Below are 26,508 nucleotides of genomic sequence, written 5' to 3'. Positions count from 1 at the left end.
TTACAAATTGAAGAAGTATTAGCATGTATTATTATTATATAATATAATAAATTACACATTTTATAAAATGAAGAATTTTTTTTATAATCCTAATTTATAAAAATATTTAATATTATTTTCAATTTATTCAGGTATGATGGTGTGACTACGTGAGGCCGTGATGGTGTTGCAGATTCAATACGTGTAAAGATGTTTTACCCATCCCTCATCTTCATTGGGAAATCTTGTCAACGCCAATTTTTAAAATACAACATAATTTATCTTCATTTGTGTAAGTATACAAAGTCACAGTTTCACAAGTCACAATAGTAATATTTATATTATAGTATCTATATAATATTAGCAGCGACGTATTTAAAAAGACGATCATTCTTGGTTAAGTACTCATTAATATCCAAGCGTATATTCTTTAACCATTAGAAATTTATATTTTTACTTCATTTTAAATTTCTATATGTTGATTGCTATTGCTTATTGGAATTTTTTAATAATTCTTATTCTTATTATTTTGTTGTATATTTATATTATTTTTATTCAATTATGTAACTCATATAATATTAACTCATATTGTCAACAACTCAATTGACATCTATAAGGAGGAGTGATGGGGAAAACATAAGGACCAGGACACGAAGAAACAAGTGCTGTGTATATAGGTCTCTGAATAATATACAAGTGGATAGTGGGTACCTATTCAAAACGTGTTTTAAAAAACTCGTGTTGTTGGTATATATTATAGAGGTGTGAGTTGCGTCGTGTACTTATAGGTATATTATATAATATGGCTTATATGCAAATCGAATTTCCGTGTTTTTTGAGTGCGCGTACTTGAAATTTTTAAAACCAATGTACACGATATTATATGTATGTAACACACGACCTTTCTACTAAAAATAATAAGCACCTACATAATAATAATATATTAAAATATACGTATAATATCGTTCTATTGAAACAACGGCAGTGGCTTCGAATGCCGCGAAAACATGGTACCTATATAATATTATGATATTATTCTACACATTTAGAAAAATTATCCGTGACCTACTCTACACAGCGGTTCTCGCCATGGGCGATAACGACCACTAAAAAGTCTGGGCCGATCACGCAGGTCACCCGTGCGCAGGGACACGCGTCGTCGCGTCCTCGGTCTTGCACCGGGTCAACCTGCGCCGTGTGTCCGTGTGTATACGATTATAATATTATTGTTGTGACGATGCGTATTATCGAAAACGCATTTTGCGCACATCTATTATGCAATGACGGTACAGCGCTGGCCGCGTGTTGACAAATTAATTGGGTCGATATATGCGTTACGTTTCCCAACACTCGACACACATAATATTATATTATAATACTACGACACGATTAATCGCGATATTGTACGTATATACAGGGCGATGTTTTTTGAGCTCCACGATTGTTCGGTTGATTCTCGGTTGTTTGCAGAAAAACTACGATTTTTAAGATTATTTTAACACAATAACGATTGACAATAATTCAAAACATTACATTAGGTATTTTAATCTTCTACATAATTCAAAGAAAAAGAATAAATCAATTATTATAAACATTTTCTTAAGTATAGACCTAGGTTTCTATAAGTATATATGATTGTCATATATTATACAAGTATATTTGCAATATTTATAAGAACTTTAAAAGTTTAACTTTAAGAGTTTTTAAAAGTGTAACGATCTTGTCCTATCGCCCCCAAAAATTTATCTAAACTTAAATAACTGAAAAATCACCAGGTTCATTTGAATAAAACGTATATTGATGATGTGTATATAAACGTGGACAAATTGATATCATAATATAGTGTTAACGTATAAAAACAACTATGTATTACCACTGAATACAGATAAAAAGATGCATATTTATGGGCCGTTTAGATATACCTACAGGAAATCCCGGATTTAATAGGAAAAAGGATTCGATTCTTAAAATCCTTTCCCAGAAATTAAGTTTTAATCATAATTATAAAACAGCATATTATTACATTTTAGCAAATGTATATAGGTACTCAATATACTATAAAAAATAATATTTGATTAAAAAAAAATGTATCTTATGTGTCTTATAGATGATAATTTAACTCTCATAGATGTATAGGATTTAAACATAGCACTGTAGGACTTAGATATCTTGTTCATCACTGCATGTAGTGATATTTATTTTAATTGCGTCAGTGTAAATTAAGACTGCTAGGTATTCGACAAACGAATCACCCTGTATACACAATATACGTGTACCTATAGGCTATATTATGTACATTATACGTAGGTATAGTTGCTGATAATGTTATGCATGCTGCATATATTATTATAGGTTGACATACGACAACAAATAATACGTTGTTGTGATGTTGGCGTGAGCGATTAATGAAAACAAACAGGAAAGGACATATTTGTATTATTCTTTTTTTCGACGCGATAACGCTCATCCCACATCATGTACCGAATGGACAACAGGATAGGATGATGACGACGAGGAGAAGGAGTAACAGATAGAAGTGGTGGAAGCAGAGAAAAATGTGGCGACGGTATATAAATGACGACGATGACGATAACAATAATAATAATATACGAGTTTTGTACAGATCGTGTTGGTTTTTTATTTTTATAACGACAAACCGTCGATGCGTCTACGCTCACGTACTAATTAGGGTTGGACCAGAAATCTCGAGCACGTCTTCTTGCTACGCGGCGCGTTTACGTACCACGTACCATCTTCGTGGATTTACAGACCCATCGATCCTCGGGGTTTCACCTGCTAAGCACGATAAGCAATTGGCCGCGGTTGCAGGATGACTTCGTCGATTGCGGTACAGGTTTCGGTGTTCGTGGTCTTGGCGTTGTTGCGACCGCGGTCCACGCTCGCTAGTCCACACGGAGATCTACCGTCGTACGACCACTACGCCACTAACGATGGCGTGTCCAACGTCACTGCCGCCGACCACGACGTCCGAATGGATCATGCTCGACATAGCTACGGTAAACATTACTCGCAAGTTTTTTTTAACTTTTTTGTTTAACGCTGTTACACACACACACACACACACACACACAATAATATTATCTTTCTCCTACCACCTCTTCTGAGGCCGATTGAATGCACGCGACGTGTGCTTTATATACGGAAACGTTGACCCATATATTATTACGTACCTACTTATTTTATAAATAAAAAAATTACGTATTCACGTACTGTTTTTGAGTGTTATTTTTACCAAGGATTTGGCATCTATAAACCCCAAAATAGATGCATCGTCTTTGAAAAAATCAACCCTCTTAGACTACGTGTGTATCTCTATTATAATAATATAATATATTTAATTTTTTGAGTATAATAAGCTAAGTAGTCAGTGGTTTAAATTTGCGATAAAGGATACCAACAACAAACCCAGGTGGTTCATAAGAATTCACTGTTTAATAGAAGATAAAAGTATATAAGTATTATAGTAGAGTAACTTATCAGACAAAACATTAATTATTTATTTAAAATATATACTTTTAGATGTATTAATTAAGTACAAGTATAAGGTAAATGACAATCCTAAAAACTTAAATTTAAGTGATTTGAAATCTTCATAGATAAAGGTTATAAAATTATATAAAAAAAAATCAAAATATAACAACTAATAGAGGAACAATGGTGGTTACACGTTGTCTTCATCACCCTTAGTCGCTATAAGATTTATTTTATATGGTACCTATATAAGTAATATGCTTTATATTATATGACGTATGTATGATGTCTTAACTTACTATAATAATATGTTACCCTTCCAGCACAACATTTTCAAGGTTTCAATGGAAGGGTGCAAAAAGGGAGTTTGAAAACAAAACATACATACAATATAATGCTATTGTTATGGATGCTATTACTTTTCGTGGTTTACACGTATGGAAATACATCAGAAATATCTACCCCATTTGGGGGATGGTACGTGAGATGTATGATACTCGTGTAGTTATTTTAATGGACAAATAAAATTGTCATCGTCTGCTGCATTCGCATTAAGTTTTCAACCCTCGAAAATATTTACGGTGTGTTTAATGTCTATACTATTTAAAGTGAATTTTATGTCCATGATATATACTTACTATATACTTAATTATAATTAATTAAAATAGACTCGATAATTTAAAAAAAATGATAAATTGAACTACATTCGTAATCTCTCGAAAAAACCTTTGTATAATTCAAATAAAAGTAATAAATTTAATAAACTCAATATATTTCGAAGTCGGAGGAGATGAGAGAATTTTTGCACCATAATTAGTTTTTTTTTCTCAGAAGCTCTATAATTTGAACTCTATTTTATTAGTTCTAGAATATAGTTTCAAAACTTGTGGATTTATAAATAAAGGACTGGGTGAGTAGGAGAAATTACTGTAATACAAAGCGAGAAGACTTATAAAGGTGTAACTATACTGAGCGCACGGATAAGACTTGAGACAAAAGCGGTTTCTATATTATTTTGATAAATTTGTTCTTTTTGATAACATTAAGTTCTGGTAATATTTCAATCAAAGATTCAAAATCATGTACTATGGCTGTTCTGCATGACTCCGATCTGGATAATAAGAAAAATGATTTCGAAGTTCCAACCATACTATCAAACGAAGTATTGTTTAACAGTACTATGTCAAACATCAATTATTTAAGAAATCAAAAATGGATCAGGTAAAATGTAAGACGATTTTGTATTAGATTGTCCTCAACAGTTCATCTCAAATAAAGATAATTATAATTTTTTAAATATACTTAAACATTTTTTGTCTTACGCATTTTTTGAATTTTTCTTTGATTTGTTTGTTTCATTTATTCTCATTTATAATTTTATTTTTGACTAAATTTAAAATCTTTTGAATTATTGATGTATAAACTTTATATACAATTTTTCAATTAGTTATTAAGTTATATTATATATAATTATGTTACTTAACCCTAAGTCTATTACTAATCGGATAAATATGTATTTCACAATAGTTATTACTTATATATATATATATTTGCATTGTTTATTTTTTTAACTACTTTTATGCAGGTACTGTATATTATATAACTAAACTTAATAATTTAATAATGTCTCGTATTTTTCTGATAAACTGAAAGTTCAATTAATAAAATGAATAAAAAGATTAAAAGAAAATTAATATATCATGCATAGAGTAATATTATAAACAGTTCAAAGTAGATAAAAGGAATGGCGTATAGTGCATGTAGCATGATGGGCTCATAATTCTAGAGGGCCCATCAATAAGAATGTATGGAATCCAAAAAAAAAAAAAAAATTATCATTATTATAAAATTTAAAATACAATGGTGTTTAGAAAAAAAATATATCCTTATAAAATAAAATTGATTTAAAATTAATTTAATTTAATATTTAGAAAAATTACTGACATACGATTATTTTATGTATAGTGTTTGCTCGTTGACGTCTGAGATAATTGTGGAACGGACGAACTTACTCTATATTTAAAGCGGTATAACATGTTTTTTATTATTTATAACCCACTAGTCGAGGCTGATATAAAGGTAAATTTGGTGGCGGAGTAAGGGTCCTCTAGATTATTTTGACACCGGCAAAATTCTAGTTAGGTACGCCACTATATGTAATAGTATAACATATTATATAAATAATAATCACAATATAATAGTATATATCTATGATCTACGTATGAAAATTGTATAAATTATATTGGATTTAATTTTAAAGTTGGTCAAAATTCCTTACATCCATTTTGTGAATTAATTAATATCGACAATACCTCTATAGTTAATAGTATAAAATATAAATGTATAATATTACAGTTAGGTTACGGTCGTTAAAGTCTTTATGTTTTTTGGGAGTTTTGAACTTGTATACAAATCATATTCAACTTTGCATTACTGTGAAGCGTAAAGCCCTCAATACTCCTCTAGTATAAATCTAAACAATATATATAAACGTAGATTAGTGAAAGTTTCTATATGTAAGTAATATATAGACATATAATAGGTACTTTATTAATCTATACATATAAAATGTTAACAGTTAGTACGGGAAAAAGTCGAAATGAGGTTTGTCGCAATTATAAACATGGAAAGAATAAATATGAGATTTTGCCAAAAGTATCGAGGATAGTTTCTGATGTTTGTCCGATTTTGACTTAAGCCCGTAACATAATAATTATATATTACTCAGAAAAGATATTTTTATAAAACATGACAAAATGTATTAATGTATAAGAATCAATCAATCATGAAAAAACGAAGAAAAATTTGTAAAATATGGACATGCCATAACACATTTATTAATTTTCTATTACGCGCTTTGCATTTTGTAAGTACTATACACAATTTTAATTCCTTAATAAACTACATAAATTAATAACATTACTTTGGAAATTTAAATTTGGAATACTTTCATTTTTAAAATCGTATATAAAATATTCATCAATCATTATATTTTATGTATAAAATGCACGACGTTATTTATAATATTTAAATTAATACATTTATAATATTATATCCAGAATAGTTAATGTAGTTATTTAAAAAATGAATTCTTGGGATTTATTATTGTGTAATATCGCATATTTGAATATATTTTTCAGATAATTTCAATAAGTCATTTACACAGAAGATATAAGACCGCTTTAACACTGATCCACTGTTAGAGGTGGTGTATAAATAGAACGTTACACATATCATCAACTTACATAACTTTTTTGAATACCTATAGGAAGTTACCTATTTAAAAGAGAATTGTATTTGTTATTGGTATATACCTCTACTGTAAAAGCGTTCAAAATATCAACTAAAAAACGTCTTCACTATAATAAGTATACAGGTATTATACTTAGCATTCTGGACTGGCTCTCGAAAAAATTTTGGCCGGGAACAAATATTACAGGTTGGTGAGTGTTGACACATCCTGTATAAAAATTATAACTGGTAGTTAATAATGTGACATACTAATACGCATCGGTATAATATTGCAGCAAATGCGCTGTGTATTGTCTTTATGCTACTTACCATTGTCTTACCAGCTACGGCATTGAGTCCATTTAACACTATATAATCAAATCAAATGGTGTGACACGCAGACGCAATGCATTGTATACTCGCTATTACGATAATATGTATTACAGCGTATAACATAATATTGCCAGTCGCGCCTTGTACTGCTGACGACGAGGTACATAATCTTTGTGACACGCATAAAATATTATATTCTTCTCTACGAGTCATTATTATTTTCGCAGATTTACAATTTATGTAATCGATTATTGATATCGAAATGCTGACAATAAGACTGCACAATACAACGATCGTACCTCATACTATATATTAGGTATATATACTAAAGCGTCCGAGCAGCAATCTATAATGACGGTTCGGCGGGTTCGCCTTGAACCGATTTCACCCTCAGTCGCGGTACTGGTATAGCGCGTATATGGGGCATCATATAATATGATCTACACCTAATATGTTATATGTGTGTCACAATTCACAACTCATAATGATTTTATTATTATACACATAATATATTATTATTACAATATATATTACTTATTATACCTAAATAATGTATATATTATACACAGGTTGCGTGTTAAGAGATATTTGGGTTAAGGCACACGATGAATAGTCTATACAATGGTTCGATTTTCAACTTTCAGGGTTGAAATCCTCATCATATTAGTCTTTAGGGCTTAGGCCATATAAACTTTAAGTAAAGTTGGGTATTTCTTGATAATATAATATTCAATATCATATTCAATAATATAACACATTGTCACATTTTAAAATGTTTTAATCTTATATGATTATACTATACTGATTATAGTGTTATTATATATGATAATTTAAAATATTCCGGTGATTCAGTATAATAATATATATATCTACATTATTTTGATTTCCTTACCAAAAAGTAAATTGTAATGCTCAACGGCTTAGACTAGATTAAACACGGTATATTGTATACAAGTTATAATGTAGTATACACGCATAGTATACAGCATTGAGCATATTTTATAAAACATAAATATTATATCGTTTACTGCAGGTTGTTACTAGGTGCCACCTAAGTGGGTGGTACCTCATATAGTCATATCTATATACCTATTATAAATATGACAATGCAGTATTCATACACGATGCATATGAATTAATATTGAAATTTTAAATTATAATGAAACTATACAGACAACTTTTCATTATGTATTATTAGTTATATAGGTATTACATATAATACATATATAAGTTATATATATTATATAAGACATTTATAATTTTTATTATTTATTTCGTTTTAGAAATAATATATAAAACAATTTTGATATTTTCTCAGAATTTCTTTAACTTGACGGTCGTCAAATATATAGAACTGTGTTATAATAATATTATGATTTATGTTATAATATAATAAGTATATTGTGTATATTATTGCGGCGACTGAAAACAAAAATGAAATAATGAATAGCACACAATAATTTTTTTCTCTCATCGTTTTGTTCAAAATACAAAAAAAAACATCATTCACTTATCGATTAACACACCTATTAAATATTAATAATTAACAAAAAAATTGTAAAAGAAAAGTTTTAAAAAACATTATAAAATGACAAGAATCACAAATAAACAATATTATATTCTTAATTATAATAATATAAGCCTACCAACAAATATTTCGTACATCGAGACACAAAACGTTTTAATCACTATAATATATAGACACAAATGTAAGTACACAAACGAACACGTATATTTTCAAGTTCATATTAAACATATATAGTAATATAATCATGGAATATGCGAATTTAATTATGTTTATTATAAGTTATAATGTACATATTACATAAAGTATTATTTATTATTATATAATATGTATACAGTATAATATGATTTGTTTTTTGATCGGTGAAGGGAAATTAGGTACATATTTAACTACAAAAAAACAGAACTGTTTATTATTATTGTTATTATTATTAATAATATTTGATTGCACACATTCAGGTAAAGTCTAGCTCATAGCTAGTGTTTAATTTATATAACAATATTGTTATTATACCATTAACGTAAATTAATAATAATAACAATAATAATAATAATAATAATAATAATAGAGATAATAATTAATAATAATAATAATATTTAAGTTACACAAAATTTATGAAGTAATATTATTGTTTAAGTACACACGCCGCGAGAGAGGGAAATCGTTATTGGATTATCCCAGGGATAAAAACTAAACGACGACATTTTTCAACGTGGTCGTCATGAAAAGCTAAAACATGAGATCATTTGAAGCTTGCCTCTTATGTTTTTTTCATTTAAAAAAACAACAACATAAACAAAATGAAAAAAATTACATTTAACACAAATAAAACGAGAAAACAGCGGTGAAAAATGATCATTCTGAATCATGGGTACCACACAATATTTATATTTTATAATAATACAATGGTCAGTGACTAAATAATAAGTGATGATTAACGATATTGAAAAATAATATGATGAATCGAATTTAGTTTACCGAAAGCGTCTGCATTGGATCATAGCTAAGTCCAAAAATTAAGTTTTATTCCGATGAACGCTTAAATTTGAATCAGGAACTAATATCATTTAAACTATCTGAGAAAAATTAAAAAATCTCTAAAAGACCAAAATTTATGGTATTGGTAATAAACACCAATTTTTTTTTTTTTTTTTTTATTAATTATTTAATATGGAAATTTTTGTTTTTATTTGTTAGTACAATGGTAGATAATTCGTTACTGTGATACGATAAAGGCATTAAAAATGAAGTCGTTGGGTATCACAAATATTAATACTGAATGTAATAGTAAGCACATCGCATTGTGTTATATTAAATATAATAATAATATCCGGTGAGATTAGATTGGAAGAAGGTATCCAAATATAATAATACAAACGTTCAATAGTGTATGGCTCTCTCTCTCTCGTTTTCCATTCTCAGAACAGCCATTTTTCGCCCAATTAATAGTAAATGCCTTAATGATTATTACACATAATATCAATATAATTATAATAATTATACATATGTATGTACAAAACATAAACGGTTTAAAGACGTTCGACTAAATTGTGAAAATAATAATAAACATGTTATAAATTGAATGTGTATGTGTGACACTAAGATCAATTATTAATAAACCGGTGCGGCATTCAGCCAAGATATAATATATAGTAATATTGGTTTTAACCATTTTTCATTGTTGTTTTGTGTCGATTTAGGGTTGTACCGAGAGAGGTAAAATATAGTAATGTATTCTAACCAAGAGTCCGAATGTGTTTAAAAAACCATGGATTATTAAAAATAGTATTAAAAATACCTATCAAAACCCCTGGAAGTTGTAATAATAGCTGGGGGAAAATGTTATTTACGAGAAAAATAAAATGACGAACATCTTATTAAACGACTACGACATTAAATCTTAATTATACCTATCATTTAATACACGTATATGATGTATATTGTATATATAACATACATATTATATATAAATAATTACTTAAAATCTAATATTCTTATAGACTAAAATAAGTCGTGTCGGATTTGAACGGTTTCTCGTACGAGAAACTACAATCCAAATCGCGATCACGAGGACTAGTATGACCCACTCGTGCACCTCCGTCGTCGTGTTATAATATACAAGTATATTAAACACGTACGAACACGTAATATTAATAATAATTAACACATAACAATATAATATTATAGCTAAAAACGAAATAAAAACGAATTGAATAAACAAATATAAAGAGTACCTATAGTAAAAACGAAACAAAAATCGCAAAACACCTACAAACTACATTTTGTCCTCGACCTCGGGTGCCTATTGACCGCATTTTTTCACACGCCCTCCACACTGTCATGTGGAAGGCGTCAGTGCAGTCGCCCGGGTAAAGGATATCATATCTGCAGTATTAAATGGCCACATTCGTCACGGTAACGATTTAATTATCATTCTATAAGAACTTAACGTGTTAAAGAAAGAAAAAGTATATAATATTATGTTATAAATTATAATATTATTATATAATTTATTGTATATAATATATATACGATTATTAGATAACAATAATGTGATGTATAGTGTATACTTAAAACCTACGGAATTGCATCTTCCCAGCCTTAAAAATAATTATGTTTAGTAATTTTTTTTTTATTTTAATATTTTTTTCCTTATTATACGACAAAACTTATCTATCATTAAAAATAATAATAATCTATATATTATGTTAATATTATACTTAAATTAAATATTAAATCGTTAAAAAGGACCTTAAAAAAGTAGGGATAAAAATATGAAAAAAAAATATTTTATCAATGTCAGTCTTCTGAAGGGAAAACGTACAACATAATAATAATAAGTAATAACAATGTCAAAAATTAATTTAGTTATTAATTATATTAATATATGTAATGCGTTTGGAACGCGTTTTTAACATAATATATTATGTTGTCTACTTATATTAATAATAAATTATATTATATTTAATAAATGGAATGTTTTGTATGGAATACTGAAATTGTATAATATGGTAGAAATTATATTCTAACAACAGTCGAATCTAAAAAAAAAATTGCTTTATATTTGCCTATATAATTACTTAGATATTATTTTATTTAATGATGGCGTCATAATAATTATATTGCATCGTACGGCTTTTCAAATTTAATTCGATACACTTATAAGTTATAAGTTATAACAACATCGTTTTATGTCTATCTATAATATAATATAATATTTATAATATCTGTAATATTATAAAAAAAATTATATTAAAACAAACATTAATTACCATAATAATAATAATAATAATAATATTTTTTTCTTTTATTTTAAAAAATGGAGGAATTTTGAACCCGTGCTTTACGGTTGTCCAAACGACAAGTAAGTACGACTACGCGGGCTGAAGCGGCCGTGGTATTTATTATCACGTGCCCCATCCCACCCGTACACACGCACAGGCGTTTGGGTCACCACAAAATAAATAGAAAATCGCCTCGAAAATGTATAATTTTGTTCAATGGTTACGTTATTATATTATATATGTATTCAAATTTAAAAAGTAAAATGCCTTTCTTCTGTTGTGCGTGCGCTTATTTTATGAGGGAGAGGTTATCACTGTTATATGACGAATAATATATTTTATCAATATCGAATATTATTATATTTATTATACTACCACGATAAAAAAATTATTGTAAATTATTGCCAGAGAATTCGACAGTTAGACATGATGGGTGACGGCGAGGGATTAAGAACTGAACAAATTAAAACGTCTAAAACATATAATTATATTATAATATAATTAAACCTACTCGTTGATTTTTTTGAAATATCATCAATTACTCTATACACAGTTGTTTATTTTGATAATTTATATAGTTCATTCAGTGTAATATGTCTTTCGATAAAAAAATATAATATAGATTATAAAAAAAATCATTAGATATACATAAATATATACACATCAATCGCCTTGTAAGTTCGATCTCCGTGAACGTAATACTGTTAATGAGTTATTAGTTATTATTTTATGTAAAACGCGTATACGATGACTATAGTGTGTACAATAATGTTTAATTATGTGTTGTTATCGTAGTATACGTAATAAATGCCTGACAAAAACATAATACACTCTTTCCGAACATCGGTCAAACTATCTAAATGCATTTTCGAATTTTTTTTATATATTTTACATAATTAAATAGGGGTTGGATCCCTATACCCCTAAGCCCCTACCAGGTCGTATATATGTTTATGTTATAATATATGCAGATTGCTGATTTTAAATTTTTATCAGTTTTCTAAAGTATAAATTAAGTAGTATGTATATTGTATATAATATAGATAGATGGATTTCAGTGGTGGGCACTACGTGACGGTGGAAACGTAAAGGTGAAACAACGAATTATAAGATTCTCTATATAATTATTATTCCAAATATTCGTGCACGGAGCAACCCTATTCGCATATAAAAAGAAATAAATTACTTCACCTTATCTTCTTCTTTTTTTAAGTCAAGGCGCGAAAAACCTGACATGTCACAAGTGACCAACTCTATGTATCATGCTTTCAGCCCCCATTTTTTTTGTCGAAGAGATTAGATTTAAATTCTGGAGGCTTTAAAATGATTACAAATCATTAGAAATATAAGTTATGCCTACAGTTATGACGAAACAGACTAAATTTATTTTGAGAATTCTCATTGAATTTTTACCGTCACCGATGAGGTAGTTCGAAAAGAAATACGATTATGCGCATTTCCAAGTATTGGTAAAAACGGTTATAATGGTACGAGGGGAAAAAACTTCCGCTCCACCCGCATAATATAACTTATTCAGGAAAATTTTCGATGGGTAAGGGAACCCCGGCAGAGGGATTTATCGATTCGAGAACGTGGACGGACATGATGGGCGGTGGCGGGTGGACGGGTGTGCGCAAACGTTATATTTTACCTTGCGCATAAGTATATTACAATAATATATAATGTTTTACGGCCGACGGTGTTTCATCGCAATCTCGTATGTTCTGGGTAAGATCTGCTTAAGCAAAATCAAAACATCTTTGTACATGAATATAGTACATGGAATATTGTGATAACATAACATAATCAAGCAGTGTACTCACTATACAAACTTCTCGAATATAATATTTATGCATTTATTATTAACAGCATTACCTCGGACCTCGGTATAATACTAAAATAGCATGATTTTGTTGATTTATATATAGTGTTCTTTCAATACACGAAATAGCTGGTTTATGATAGTAATATTAGGTGACAGTACATAACGAAATTGTTCCAACACCGCGGTCAAACCATCATAGAACAATTATAGCGGTGGAAAAATGCGCAGTAGAATTATGACGTTCCAACATGACTGAAGAAATGCAAACTTAAACTGTCAGACTGATGTTTCAACACATTATTAAAGTACTTTTTATGATTAGTTTCTAACTTGGAATTCTCAGTGCATGAAAAACAAATAAGTATGTCAAAAATAATACAAGTTACGGTCCAGCTGTACACATACTTCCGTTTCCTGCCATAGTCATAGTTTGCCTCATCTCATTGGTTGTTAAATCATTCATCAAAAGACAATTCATTCAAATCATACATTCTACTAAAAAGAAGAGGTAAACTAGACTTACTGATGGAATTTTGAGAATAGTCGGCAAATACTGTTATGCATACCACACATTTATCGACATACCTGTATACTTTTTCGTGGATCCAGTGGAAATTTGGAGTTAGAGACACTGTAGTTTGAAACGCGTCCCAACAGAGTCTCGAATCACATAAGCGCATGTTAAAATCAATCACAGATCAGTCTGAAACTAGTCCCCACGTCTCCACATTTTATATTAGAACACACCTTATATATAGTGATGTTTCCCAGAGAGTTATGGCTATCGAATTGTGACGAGGAGAGGGGGAATACGCGGTGACATATAATAATAATAATAATAATAATGATAATAATATTATATAACGCTGTAGACACTGTAGGAAGACGTGTTTCAATACTCATAACATATGTTTTATGAACATTAATATAATATTATGGTTTGAACGATCGACAGTATATACGTAACGTTATCACAATATTTATGGCGATGCGCGTTACCGTTGCAATTGACAGGTGTTACAACTGCTGCTAGCGGAGGAAGCGACGATGACGCGGTTTGTACTGCATGTTTCGTGGTGGTTACTGTGAACGGCGACGGCGGCAGTGCGATCATCACGCCGATTGCAACACCGAGTTGAGCGTGCCGCACGCTTTAAGTTCGCTGAAAATCTCCGTGAAGTACGCGGGCTCCGCGTTGATGCGCAACATCTTGGATGACATTGCGCGGACGATGCCCAGGCACCGGTCCCAGAACGCGTCCCGACTGTCCTCGACCAGAAAAGGTTTCAGCGGATACGATATCTCGTTGCCCATGTACGAGTATGCCAAGTACAAGCATGTGAGAACTACGGCTTGCAGTTCCGGTTCCGTGGCCACACGTTCGTCGACCAACTCCCGAACTAGCATGTACACGAACACCACGTTTGCCGGGTTTATGAACGGCACGTCCTGCAATAATGCAAAAGCGATACTTTATTACCTATATAACAACGACGATGAGTGGCAAATACTCGTATATTAATTATTCAGTATTATATTATATTACATAATTAAAAACCACAATATAATTTATAGTTTGTATCGAATTGTGGATAAATATCGAACTCTAGTTTAATAATCATGCTATGAAGTCAAAGTGCAGAGAGCGGTGAGTGAGGGTTTCAAGATTTAGATTTTTTTTTATTTATTTGTATGACGATTAATAGCACCTCTGTCCTCTAGTGTCGTAGGATAGCTAACGTACTATACTACTAAAGTATATATTATTATATTATAATTTTAATTCCAACAGTTCAATGACAAAGTTGATAATCATAAATTTTTTTTGTTTCGACGAAACATCGGATCCTTGTTACGGTATCTTATATAAGTTCCTATGATATTTCAATGATAAATGTATGTTTTAATAACATAATTAATTATTTTTATCAAACGGCGTCCTGAGTAGGCAATCTTGACACGTGGTTTTTTTTTAATACCACATCGGACTTATTAATATAGATCTATTACTTTCTCTCTCTCTATATATATATATATATATATATATACAAAAAATAAAAGTTAAAATAAAATGTATTACTCGTTAAATTTTTGCATATATCAACTATGTAATGATAACTTCTGGAGTTAGAAATTGATGTTTTAATATGCTATATAGCCCAGTAATATATTTTTTTAACTTAATAGAATTAAATATACATTTTAAGATCAAAAAAATATTTAAAAAAGCAATCATTTAGTAACAGGTAACTGACAAAACATTCTATTTTAAAAATTAAATAAAAAATTATATTGAATAAATATTAAATTATACAAAGAAGTCTAAAGTACCTAACAATGAGCAACTAAGTATTAAAGGCCTTAGATTGACGTTTTTTTTTAGAACAAATATCATAATTCTAATGTTTTAGAGTTACTATGAGTAAAATAGCACACAATTATTTAAGGTTTTAATAATAATAATACTTATTTAAAATAATAAAATAAAATATGTAAAAATTAATGATTTAAAATATGATTATTAAATATATAATATTATGTATTTGTATAAACTACATCTCTAAAACTTTTCATTTAGGTTTTAGGTGACTATTACTAATATTACCATTGGATTTTATATATATATATATGCGAATATATACCGCACAACCCTATTTCTGGAACTGAGTGGATAGAAATTTAATCCGTACAAATACACATTTCAATCACGTCGATTTAAACTGCTGCTGAAAATCACCACCGTGGTTATACAGCCGGAATGACGTATTATTATTTAATCACCATCAATGAGGTCGGTTCTATTCTACTCACGCGTGGTTTTCATTTCACTCGTTTTCACAAACACCGCTATTACACACATATTATATATAGGTATATATAATATACTATACGCAAAGCCGCTAAGTACATCATCATTACTTGCACTATGTAGAAGTTAAATCTTTTTAACCTATACTTATGCCTATATATTGTATAATATAATCGAACAATTACGTATTTATATGCAAGTATAGCTTCGAGTAATCCGGTATTAGTTGTACTTGATCTTTGAACATGAAAAGACTCGTATACGGTTCTACATCAACTTGACCCTAGTTCCCTCTTCCCAGTTTTTATTATTGTAGAACTATTGTTAATAGAAACATATAAAATATATTGTAATAACACGGAAAGATAATGTCGATAATTTTCACACTTATGTGGTGATGTGATGTATGAGAATGAACGCTTAATATTTAATGCAAGTAATACAATTGTACTCTTACAAAATAGTGGTATTTATTTTTTTGATTATTTGATGAGTATTTGGGCTATTAGATATTAGGTGATTATTTATATACCGTGCAATAACTCATTATAGTATAATATAATTTTTTTTAAAAATTTAATGATTATAATGAATTATTTTCTAATAAAATTTTAATCCTGCGCGGCGTGACCCGTGAAAATAAAATACCCATGAATACTCCTTCTTAAACTGCATTAAATGTAAACTATACATATTTTTAAACTTAAAAAAAATCGTTTTCAATGTTTAACACGACTTTAAAAATAAACCTAACTTTAATAACTGCTATTTTATTTTATTTTACCAATTATTTATTCATATAATGTAAAATAAATTTCTCAAGCCCCTCTATTAAAATACAAAATTTTAACAATATTTGAATCATTTATAAATTAATTCATCGGATATAAATAAGTCATTACTATGAATTGTGAAAATAACCACCCTTAAAGCGAAAGTCCTAACATTTTTTCTGCTATAGTTTCAAATAATTTTTTTTTTAATTATTACACATACTATAATTTGATATCACTCAAAAATTAACAAAAAATTAGAAATAAATACATAGGCATATGATCCTCTGGTTGAATATTGTAGATGTATTTTGTGGCACATATTAGATAACATTGGGATAATTCTTATCCATTTTTAAAATTTTTAACTAAACATAGTCATTCTTTAAAAGTAGATGGATCCTTTGAAATATCCGAATAACTTATATTGTTTTGAGGATATCCGTTAATGCTAAATAAAGAAGTATCCCGTCAAAACCACAAAACCAAATAATCATCTACGACTATATACCAAATCAAAAAACTAAAAATATTGTTTATTCACACAATATGTTAATCAAAATATTAGGATTTGGAGATCAAATTTAACACAAATACATTTATTGCGCGGTCAACAATGTGCGTGGAAAAAGCTAGTATTCTAATGTAGGTACACATAGTAAATTTAAAAAAACTTTGAACTTACTATTGTACCTGTTATAACTTAATTTTTCCCATTTAATAAATAATTAATCGATAACCAAAAAAATAATTAATATATTATGTTTTATTTAGTCACGATGCATATATTAATATATACATAATAATATTTATCTATTAAAATTCTGATTTTTATTATTTTTAAGTATGTCAGGATTATATTTTTAAATATTTATGCATTTTACATAATTTAAGAAGTGTTCTGTGACGATACAAACTTCTTTTTCTTATAGAGCAATTATGATATAGGTACGATAAAATGAAACTCTTATCCTTTGGATCTTGAAATTAAATTTATATTATGTAATAAATATTATTTCATTATGAAATTGTTAATTAAATTATACAAATTTATAATTTTTATCAACTTTCCAATTTTTGTATATTATGTGTATAAACAGGCTAAAATTTAAAAATCTTTCTAGACCAGTTATACTAAATGTATGATGTGGTTAACATTTTAGAGGTAATATAGGATTATACCTATAAAGTATGTGTATTGTATATAGATAAATATATTTTTTTAGAATGTTGAGATTATTTGTCTTAAGTTAATCAACATTGATGTAGTTATTAATGTTGTAGCATGAGTGCCCGTAGGGGGAAGGAGCCATGCCCCCCGCTTTTTTCGCCAATGTTTATATACTTATTACAGTATTTTACCTAACCTAACCTAACATTTTATATATATGTGTAAAATATACACCTTACCCCCCCCTCCCCGGTGAAAATTTCTGCTGGCGCCCTTGTGTTGTAGTGATGTGACAAAAAAAAAAAAATGGGAAACAAGTATAAAAAAATAAAATTGTTTTTTTTTTTTAAATTAATTGATAAACTTTTTACTTAGTCTTTATGCTTAAGAAAAAATAAAAGGTTATTATTATGTGCAATTAATTGCCATGATTTAAAATATTTCAAAAGCGTTGTCATGTGAAATGTTTGCAAATCTTTATTTAAAAAGTGTCATTTCAGGCATGCCACGTTAAACCTGAGATTTACTGACGACATGACGTACTGTAAGAAATTTAGACATATACTATAAGATAAGTGGAAGTGTACTCAAGTGTATAAAATATAAATATTCTTTGCTTGGCGTTTATTAGTATATCATTAAAACTTGTTGATGTTGACTTTTTGACATACAGCGTGAGTGTACATACGCGATACGCATGTCATGTGTCAAGACACACAATGATGGTGAAATATTAAGTGAGAGTTAACTTTATTATATTATGTTGTTATTTTATGAAATTTATGATGATTTTATGTGATGGAGTGGTGTATAGACTTTATAGTGTATAGTGTATACGAATGATTCATAAATCATCCACATGGATATACTGTAATATATAAAATAAGCTATATCATCCATGAACACAAATATTGGTACAAAACGGCACGATACTTTTTCCTTAATCTGATTACCACCCATTATTGGCTATTATCTCAAATTGGGGTATCCTATTGTGTATAATAAAAGTTGGTACCTTATATATTCGATTTTTATAAATATATATTCTCGTATATTTTGATACCTATGCAGTATGCAGCAGGCGTATTATAATACATGATAATATATAATATATATATTGCATAAAATTGTTATAAATTTATAATAATTCATAAATGTATAGGTATGCTGTATCTATTATCCATATGCAAGTATTTCTATTATGTGATCATAATATATCGATAAAAATTAGAGGTGAACATTCAAACTCACTATGTGGACAAAAAAACCTTTTGGGAAAAAAATTATAAGAAATTCCGTAAATCGTTTCAAATTATTCTACATATATTCATAACTTTACAAACTATAAATCTATAATAATGTAATTTGTAATGTTTTATTTTTCCATTATGTTATAGTTTATTAAATTGATTTTATAACTAAAATCGTGATGATAAATGCACCATCTAAAGTATATTTTATTTATACATTTACACAAAAATCTACTACTATGACGTTAAATTTATTTAAAATAATATTTTAGAATAATTATTAATAACACTATAATTAATGATGAGTAAACGGCGGGCATAGAGAATTGTTGAAGTCAACAATCAATTTGATTATTTTTTTATTCAGATGAATGATCAGAATAATATACAATTTATTGATTTAAATTTCATCTATGAAATTGTATTTTATTTAATATCTCTACGCACGCATTTATTACAGTTTACAAAATGTACGTTAAGTTTAAAATCAATGTACGTATTACTGTTGTAGTATGTTTATGAATAATAATACTTAATAGGTTAATATATGAATATAAAGTCGGTCATTGCTAAAAAATTCAATAATGACACTGACCTAATTTTCTAATATCGCCATATTATAATTAATAGTCTCGTATAGCATAAAATCGAAATTCAAATTCTATCCAACTAAGGGCGTCCATTTGGGGGGAGCAACGGAGGGATATATCCCTCCTGGATTTTCCGTGTCTATTATACATTTATACGTTTATACATAATATATTATACATTTATACGTTTATACATAATATATTATAGACAATACATTAGGTAATGTAAAGAAAATTGATGATTATAGTCTTCATTACAGCTGGTTCTTGTTATAACATTTAATTATCCTTAGTAATATGTTTTTTAATTTTTAAGTAAGTACCTTATTTATATTATATATTTTATATTTTATTAGAAAGTGAATTACCTACTCTTGTTTATTTTATAAATATAATTATATAGAATATGATAAATTGATAAATACGATTGTATGAATACAGTCATATAATATTATGCTACGTAAGTTTTTACATATAGCAGTTAACAGGTTAACGAAAAGGTCAATATTATTGAAAAATAGAGTGTGGGTCCCTAGGAGTTTTGAAAATGTACGCCCCTCTATGATATTTACGAATGCGCTTTGAAAATATTTACTCATTTACTTTCAGAAATATCCTTTAAATATCGTTTCTTCTCTGTAGTACATCATCTTATTTAAATATTATATGTATTATATGTATATTAAACATTTTCTCACCAAATATAACCTTTTTATCTCCTTTGTCATACAAATTTCCGTGATATATACTATTAGTAATTAATATATTATACGTTTATTTTATTGTATTAAAACCATCTCTTTTAAAAGTTAAATACAATTTATGGTTTTTAAACACCGAACTTAGTTGTTAGTTGACAGTTGTGTATAATATATATATATTGTAATATTGTATATTATTATACATAAATATATATTTGGTATTAATTTATACTCAAAGTAAACTATAAAGTAAAAAATGTTATAATATATTAGCCTTTGAAATGGTTTCGCGTCACGCACATTTGTCAATTTAGAAGCGGTTCATTCAACTCAAAGAATAATACACAATACCTATGTATATTGTATATATGTAAAGTGTGTATAATTTCAGAACAGCTTAATTTATAAAAATCAAATTTTATTTTATTTAAAAAATTAGAATAATAAATACTGTAGTTTTAAAAACATAATGTAAGCCCGACCCTCTAAACATGTTGTCTTTTATACAATAGCGGATAATTTGTTTTAACACTAGCTGGAATTTAAGTTATGAATTTCAATTATGTTTTAAGTTATTATTTATTATTTTATTCAGAGAAGTTATAACAATATAATAACTTACACGTGATAAAATGCAAGTATTTGCCGCGTTAGAAACTTATATTTTGGAACTAAAAAAAATCAAATCGGTACCTTTATATGCTTGTGTCTTGCCTTTATGTAACCTGGCACTATTAAAGCTGTTGACTATTGAAACTTTTATTCATTTATGCACTTGTTACTTGTTTGTCAGTACATGGGGAGTACCACATTTTGCGTTTCATTAAACATTTTGTCAGGTAACTATTATACATCAAGATTTGACTTAGATAATCCAAACCTATACATAGGTAATGTATACAGTATTTAAATAGGCGGTTATAATCAGTAGTAATCGAATATGTTACCATGGTTTAATCGAAAAATATTGTAAATCAGGGAATCTGCAAGTAGAGAATTGCAGAGATGGCTATTACCACAGTTGTAGAGTACGCGGGCTTACAAATTATACAACCTCACTATAAAACACGGACTCGTACGATCGAGAGGTTGGCATAATTGAAACATTTTCTGACAAAATTCAGTGAAGTTCGAAATTCTCACGGTCTGACCGTGGTAAGTGCTGACAGAGGCTACCGTCGACCATATTATTATTTGTGGTATACTCCGATACTCGCGCAGTATACTATCTCGGTTTATTTCGTTTTTTACTTTTACAAATACATATTATTTATAAAATAATTTTGTTCAATACAGTTAATACAAAGACGAAATTCCAGTCGTAAATCTGAATCCAACAGTTTTCGCATCGCTGTTGACGAATGTGTGTACGATGTACCTATATTGTACTTTTATAATACTATACCTAATTTATGATTAAATTGTGTTGTACAGTGGTTAAATGAGGTTAATCACCTCCAGTCCGTAAACACGACATGCAGCCTGTTTACAGAGGATCAATATTACATAGTTGCCTGTATTATTTACAGGTTTCAAGGTATGAATTAACATTTTTATACATGGCGATAGCCGTTATTTAGTGAGCATAATATTTATTATATTTACAAATGAGTATATGGGCAAGCGTAGAACACCCTAAAAAACCTTTGTTAAATATTTGTTTACTTTTTAATTTTCATGATATTTTAGAATAAAAGCATTACTTTTTGGTTGTTTTAAATGGGTTTTAATTCTTATTTTATTTTATTAAGCTTAGCAACACGTATTTAATAAAAAAAATATAACATTAAATATTACATAATGGCATTATACTTAACACATAATTTTTAAAATAGTCATTAAACTTTCCGATTGGTTATGAATAAAATGTATCAAATTATCAATAAATGTATTTAGTTTTTAAGACAATAGGTGGTTTAAACTTTAAAATATAATAAATTAGTTTTTAAAGCTTTTAAAGCATTTTATATAGTAACGTCCTTAGCTCTAGTTCTCATTCAATTTTTTTTTTAAATTTAATTGTACTAAAGTCCTGATAGTTCGTTATAATTAACATTTCTTTTGTTGTAAAAACGATGTGTGTGCGTAAACGTGTGTAATTATTGATTAAATTGTGTGCGTGCACGAGCTATGAGAAATTCTCACAGCAGACCAATGGAAATATAGCATAAGTATAACGATTAGAAGCTGCCTTATGTTTATGCCGGGGCGACAAGTGTTTCACGTGTATATAACGCGAATGTCGGAATTTTATTTCACCCTCATTTTCTGGACGGGGATGGAAAAAAGTTTGTATTCTATATATTATAGCGTATACTCGGGAGACCACGGCGGTGACTTCTAGCGCGGCTACATAATAATAATCGACGTACGTATATATATATATATATATATATGTAAACTAAGTAATTTATTGCGACGGTGAGCGAAAAACGGGGACGGTGTTCTAAAGGGGAAAATTGCGTTTTTACTCTCTTAAGTTATAGTACACGTCATCGGACCGTCAACACGGCAAAGAGTGCTGCTACGAAAGTCGTATAAAATGTATAAGGGGAGAAAGACTGAGACCGCGTGCGCGTATATACCATTATAATGTATAGAGTCTTGGTGGCGCCGGAGGGGGTGTGCAGTAGTCGATGTGACAGTGAGAGGGTGGCGGTGGCGGTGAACTCGGCGGCGCGTAAATCACGCAACGCGCACGGCCTGGCACTGAAGAAGAAGTGGTATAGGGTATATACAAATATATATATATATAGGGAGTAACTTACCGGGGGGAGGGTTGCAGATGGGTGGGAATGATGGTTGTATGACGGGAGACGTGGAGCGTAAAGCGAGGGTCTGTGTTGGAGGGGATGGGTCAGAGGTGGGTGGACACACGCAAGAGGGTCGAATCGTTTGCAAAACGGTGGCGGTGGCGACGGCGCTATGAAAATATATATATATATACGTATATACCGACGAGAGCACAATATATTATATATACATACGCAATACGCATATGAAATATGCACGAACCCTTCGTATATAATGCATGCACCTTATTCGGAAAACAATGTTTTGCTACAAATCCGTCGTGTACCTTTTTCTTTAAATGTTATGCGTGTACAGCATTTCCCCGTTCGAGAAAAATGAAAACAAAAACAGATAACCACCCTCTGCACCTGTACACCCTGCAGTATTATATTATGATGACGTATATATAATACAACTGCAATATTATCAATCATAACATAATGTTGTGATTATGTTATATTAAAATGTAAAGTACATGTGCAAATAATAATGTGCGCGTTACCTGCCATCCCTGTATGAGTAGACTCCTGTCCACAGTCCTCAACCACATGACCGCGTCGCCCGCCTGGAAATCGTTGAGCTTGTAGCACTTGTGGTGCAAATAAATGCCCAGGCACTTGAGCAACTCGGACGTGCTCGCTTGTATGATGGTCTTGCGCGGCACGAGGTTGTGGCACGTGTGTGACGGGACGAGAGTGACTCTAGGCACCAGTTTGTCGGTACCGCCACTGTTGTTGTTGGCCACGTCCAACCCCGTGGTGGTGGCCGACCGGCGGACGCCGTTGGACCGACCGCCGCCGCAGTCGACGTTGGCGTTGGTGTCCACCAACGGTTGACGGCCGGCCAACAGTTGCTTAGACTTGACGCCACCTCCGACGCCGACTGTGCCACCGTTGTCCAGCTTCTTTTTGTTTTGCGACGTGCTGAACCGCTTCCAGCTGAGCGCGTTGATCAGAGCCGAATGTTTTTTCAGACTCTTTTCCAGCGTGCCTCTCTGCTGCTGCTGCTGCTGCTGCTGCTGTTGATGAGGTTCGCAACCCATTGTCGCCGTCTTGCAGTTGTTTTCCGAGTTGTTGTGGTGGTGATGGTTGTGGCTGTTGTTGTTGTTGTTGTTGTTGATGATGTTGTTGTTGATGGTATTTATGTTTATATTGGCTGGCAGCATCATGGATATGCTACGACCGGCCATCACGTCGGCGTGCCGACGTTTCGTCAGCTGCTCGTATGTGAAGCTGCTGAGCGTAAACTCGGCCGCGCTAGCACTAGTGGCCATGGCCGGGTACACGGACTTGCGGTCTTTGGGGCTGATACTGAGCACGGTTCCCATGGCAGATAGCCGAACCGATGGGAACGATTCAGACAGACGTGGACGCGCGGGCGGTTCCGGTGCTGCAGATGCAACGGCAACGGCCGCCACAACCCCAGGTCCCGGACGACGGTTTTCTAGTTGCTCAGTTGCGGCGGCGCGTCCAATTCGTACCGTTATTGTTATCTTCACCGTGGTCGTCTTTTTCCCCGACGACGTCTTTGTCTTTATCAGCGGCGGCGGCGGCGGCGGCAGCGGCGGCGCCGTCTTCGTCGTTGTCGATGTACGCCGCTCGCACGGTCGTCCTAACGGCAGCCGACCATGGCAATCGATAGCGGCCGCGGCAGCGTCGCGGCAGCCGTCGCGCGGGCGGCCGTCCCGCAGCTGCAGCGCATTCGGTGGCGTGCACTTCGAGCTGGCTTGCAGAGACACACCGACGGGCGAGATCTTCGCCTTATAGGATCGTAACGTTATCGTGACTGTTACACAGCTGGCACGGGAATCGCGGGCGAATCGGCCGCGAACGACTTACGCCGCTGCTGACGACAGAACGTCGCGCGATATTATGATCGTATGCGATTGTCGCGCGTTCGAGACGAGGCTGTCACTGACGACTGGTGATTCCGGGTCATCCCCTGCAGCACACTGGTGCGCCGACGACTAGCACGCACCGACCGCGTACGCAACACAACGATCGTCGGGTGTACGCGATGAGTACGCGGGTGTACGTGTGTGAGGGTGCGCGCGTGCAGCGACAGCAGCGGCGGCGGCGGTGGCCGTCGATAGCCGGGCGCGCTAGTGCGAGGGTGGGCCCGGGGAGCTTTTTACGACGACGCCGCCACCGCTCCGTCGTGACTCGAGGCCGGTCGATACGCCGCAGAACGAGCGCACGCGCGCACAGCCGTCTACGTATATTGCGCCGTTATCGTATTAATTACGTCGAGCCCGCGATTTTTGGACGATTTGCAGCGTGAAATATAATAGTTTGCGTATACATGAGTTATGAGTATATTATATATTATACGCGTGTGTGAGACACATATTTTGTAGTATTTGTCCGTAGCGCACAGTAAGGCTGTATACCCTTCTTTTGACGACGAGGGCGTATATATTTGGCATTAGTTGCGTTTTTATTATATTTCTTTAGGGTTTAATGATGTCGCGTCGCATGGATACGACGACGACTTCGTCTATAATATATTATAATAACTGCCTTTAACCTAACCTAATTATTTTATTTGCAAATAATTTCCGTATAGACATATACGATACAATTTTATTCATATTACTGCATTTGTTTATGAAGTTTTAATATAGGCATAATATTATGCATGACACTGAGTCCTTCATTTCTTTTATTCATGACAAGTATTAATACAATTTTTTTTTTGAGTGGAGTAAGCGGAGTAATGGATATATTTATTTTGCAATTATGTGTTTTTTATT

General features: G+C 31.1%; 1 protein-coding gene and 1 long non-coding RNA gene across 2 annotated transcripts; one reads left to right on the top strand and one right to left on the bottom strand.

Moving 5' to 3' along the window:
* Positions 1–36: 36 nt before the first annotated feature.
* LOC114123897 (uncharacterized) lies at positions 37–6,016 on the top strand. Its single transcript, XR_007604997.1, has 3 exons — positions 37–271; positions 2,332–2,545; positions 2,603–6,016. It is a non-coding gene; the product is annotated as an uncharacterized LOC114123897 (long non-coding RNA).
* A 2,250-nt stretch (positions 6,017–8,266) lies between these two features.
* Positions 8,267–25,845, bottom strand: LOC114123881 (cyclin-dependent kinase 5 activator 1). The gene is made up of 2 exons (XM_027987017.2): positions 24,259–25,845; positions 8,267–15,118 (listed from the first exon to the last, which is right to left on the bottom strand). Exons 1-2 carry the CDS (start codon positions 25,081–25,083, stop codon positions 14,783–14,785), a joined length of 1,161 nt encoding a protein of 386 aa, XP_027842818.1. The 5' UTR covers positions 25,084–25,845; the 3' UTR covers positions 8,267–14,782.
* Between the last annotated feature and the right edge of the window lie 663 nt (positions 25,846–26,508).

The sequence above is a fragment of the Aphis gossypii genome, chromosome 3, assembly GCF_020184175.1.
Source record: "Aphis gossypii isolate Hap1 chromosome 3, ASM2018417v2, whole genome shotgun sequence".
Taxonomy (NCBI): Eukaryota; Metazoa; Arthropoda; class Insecta; order Hemiptera; family Aphididae; genus Aphis; species Aphis gossypii.
This window is presented reverse-complemented; position numbering and strand designations above follow the sequence as displayed.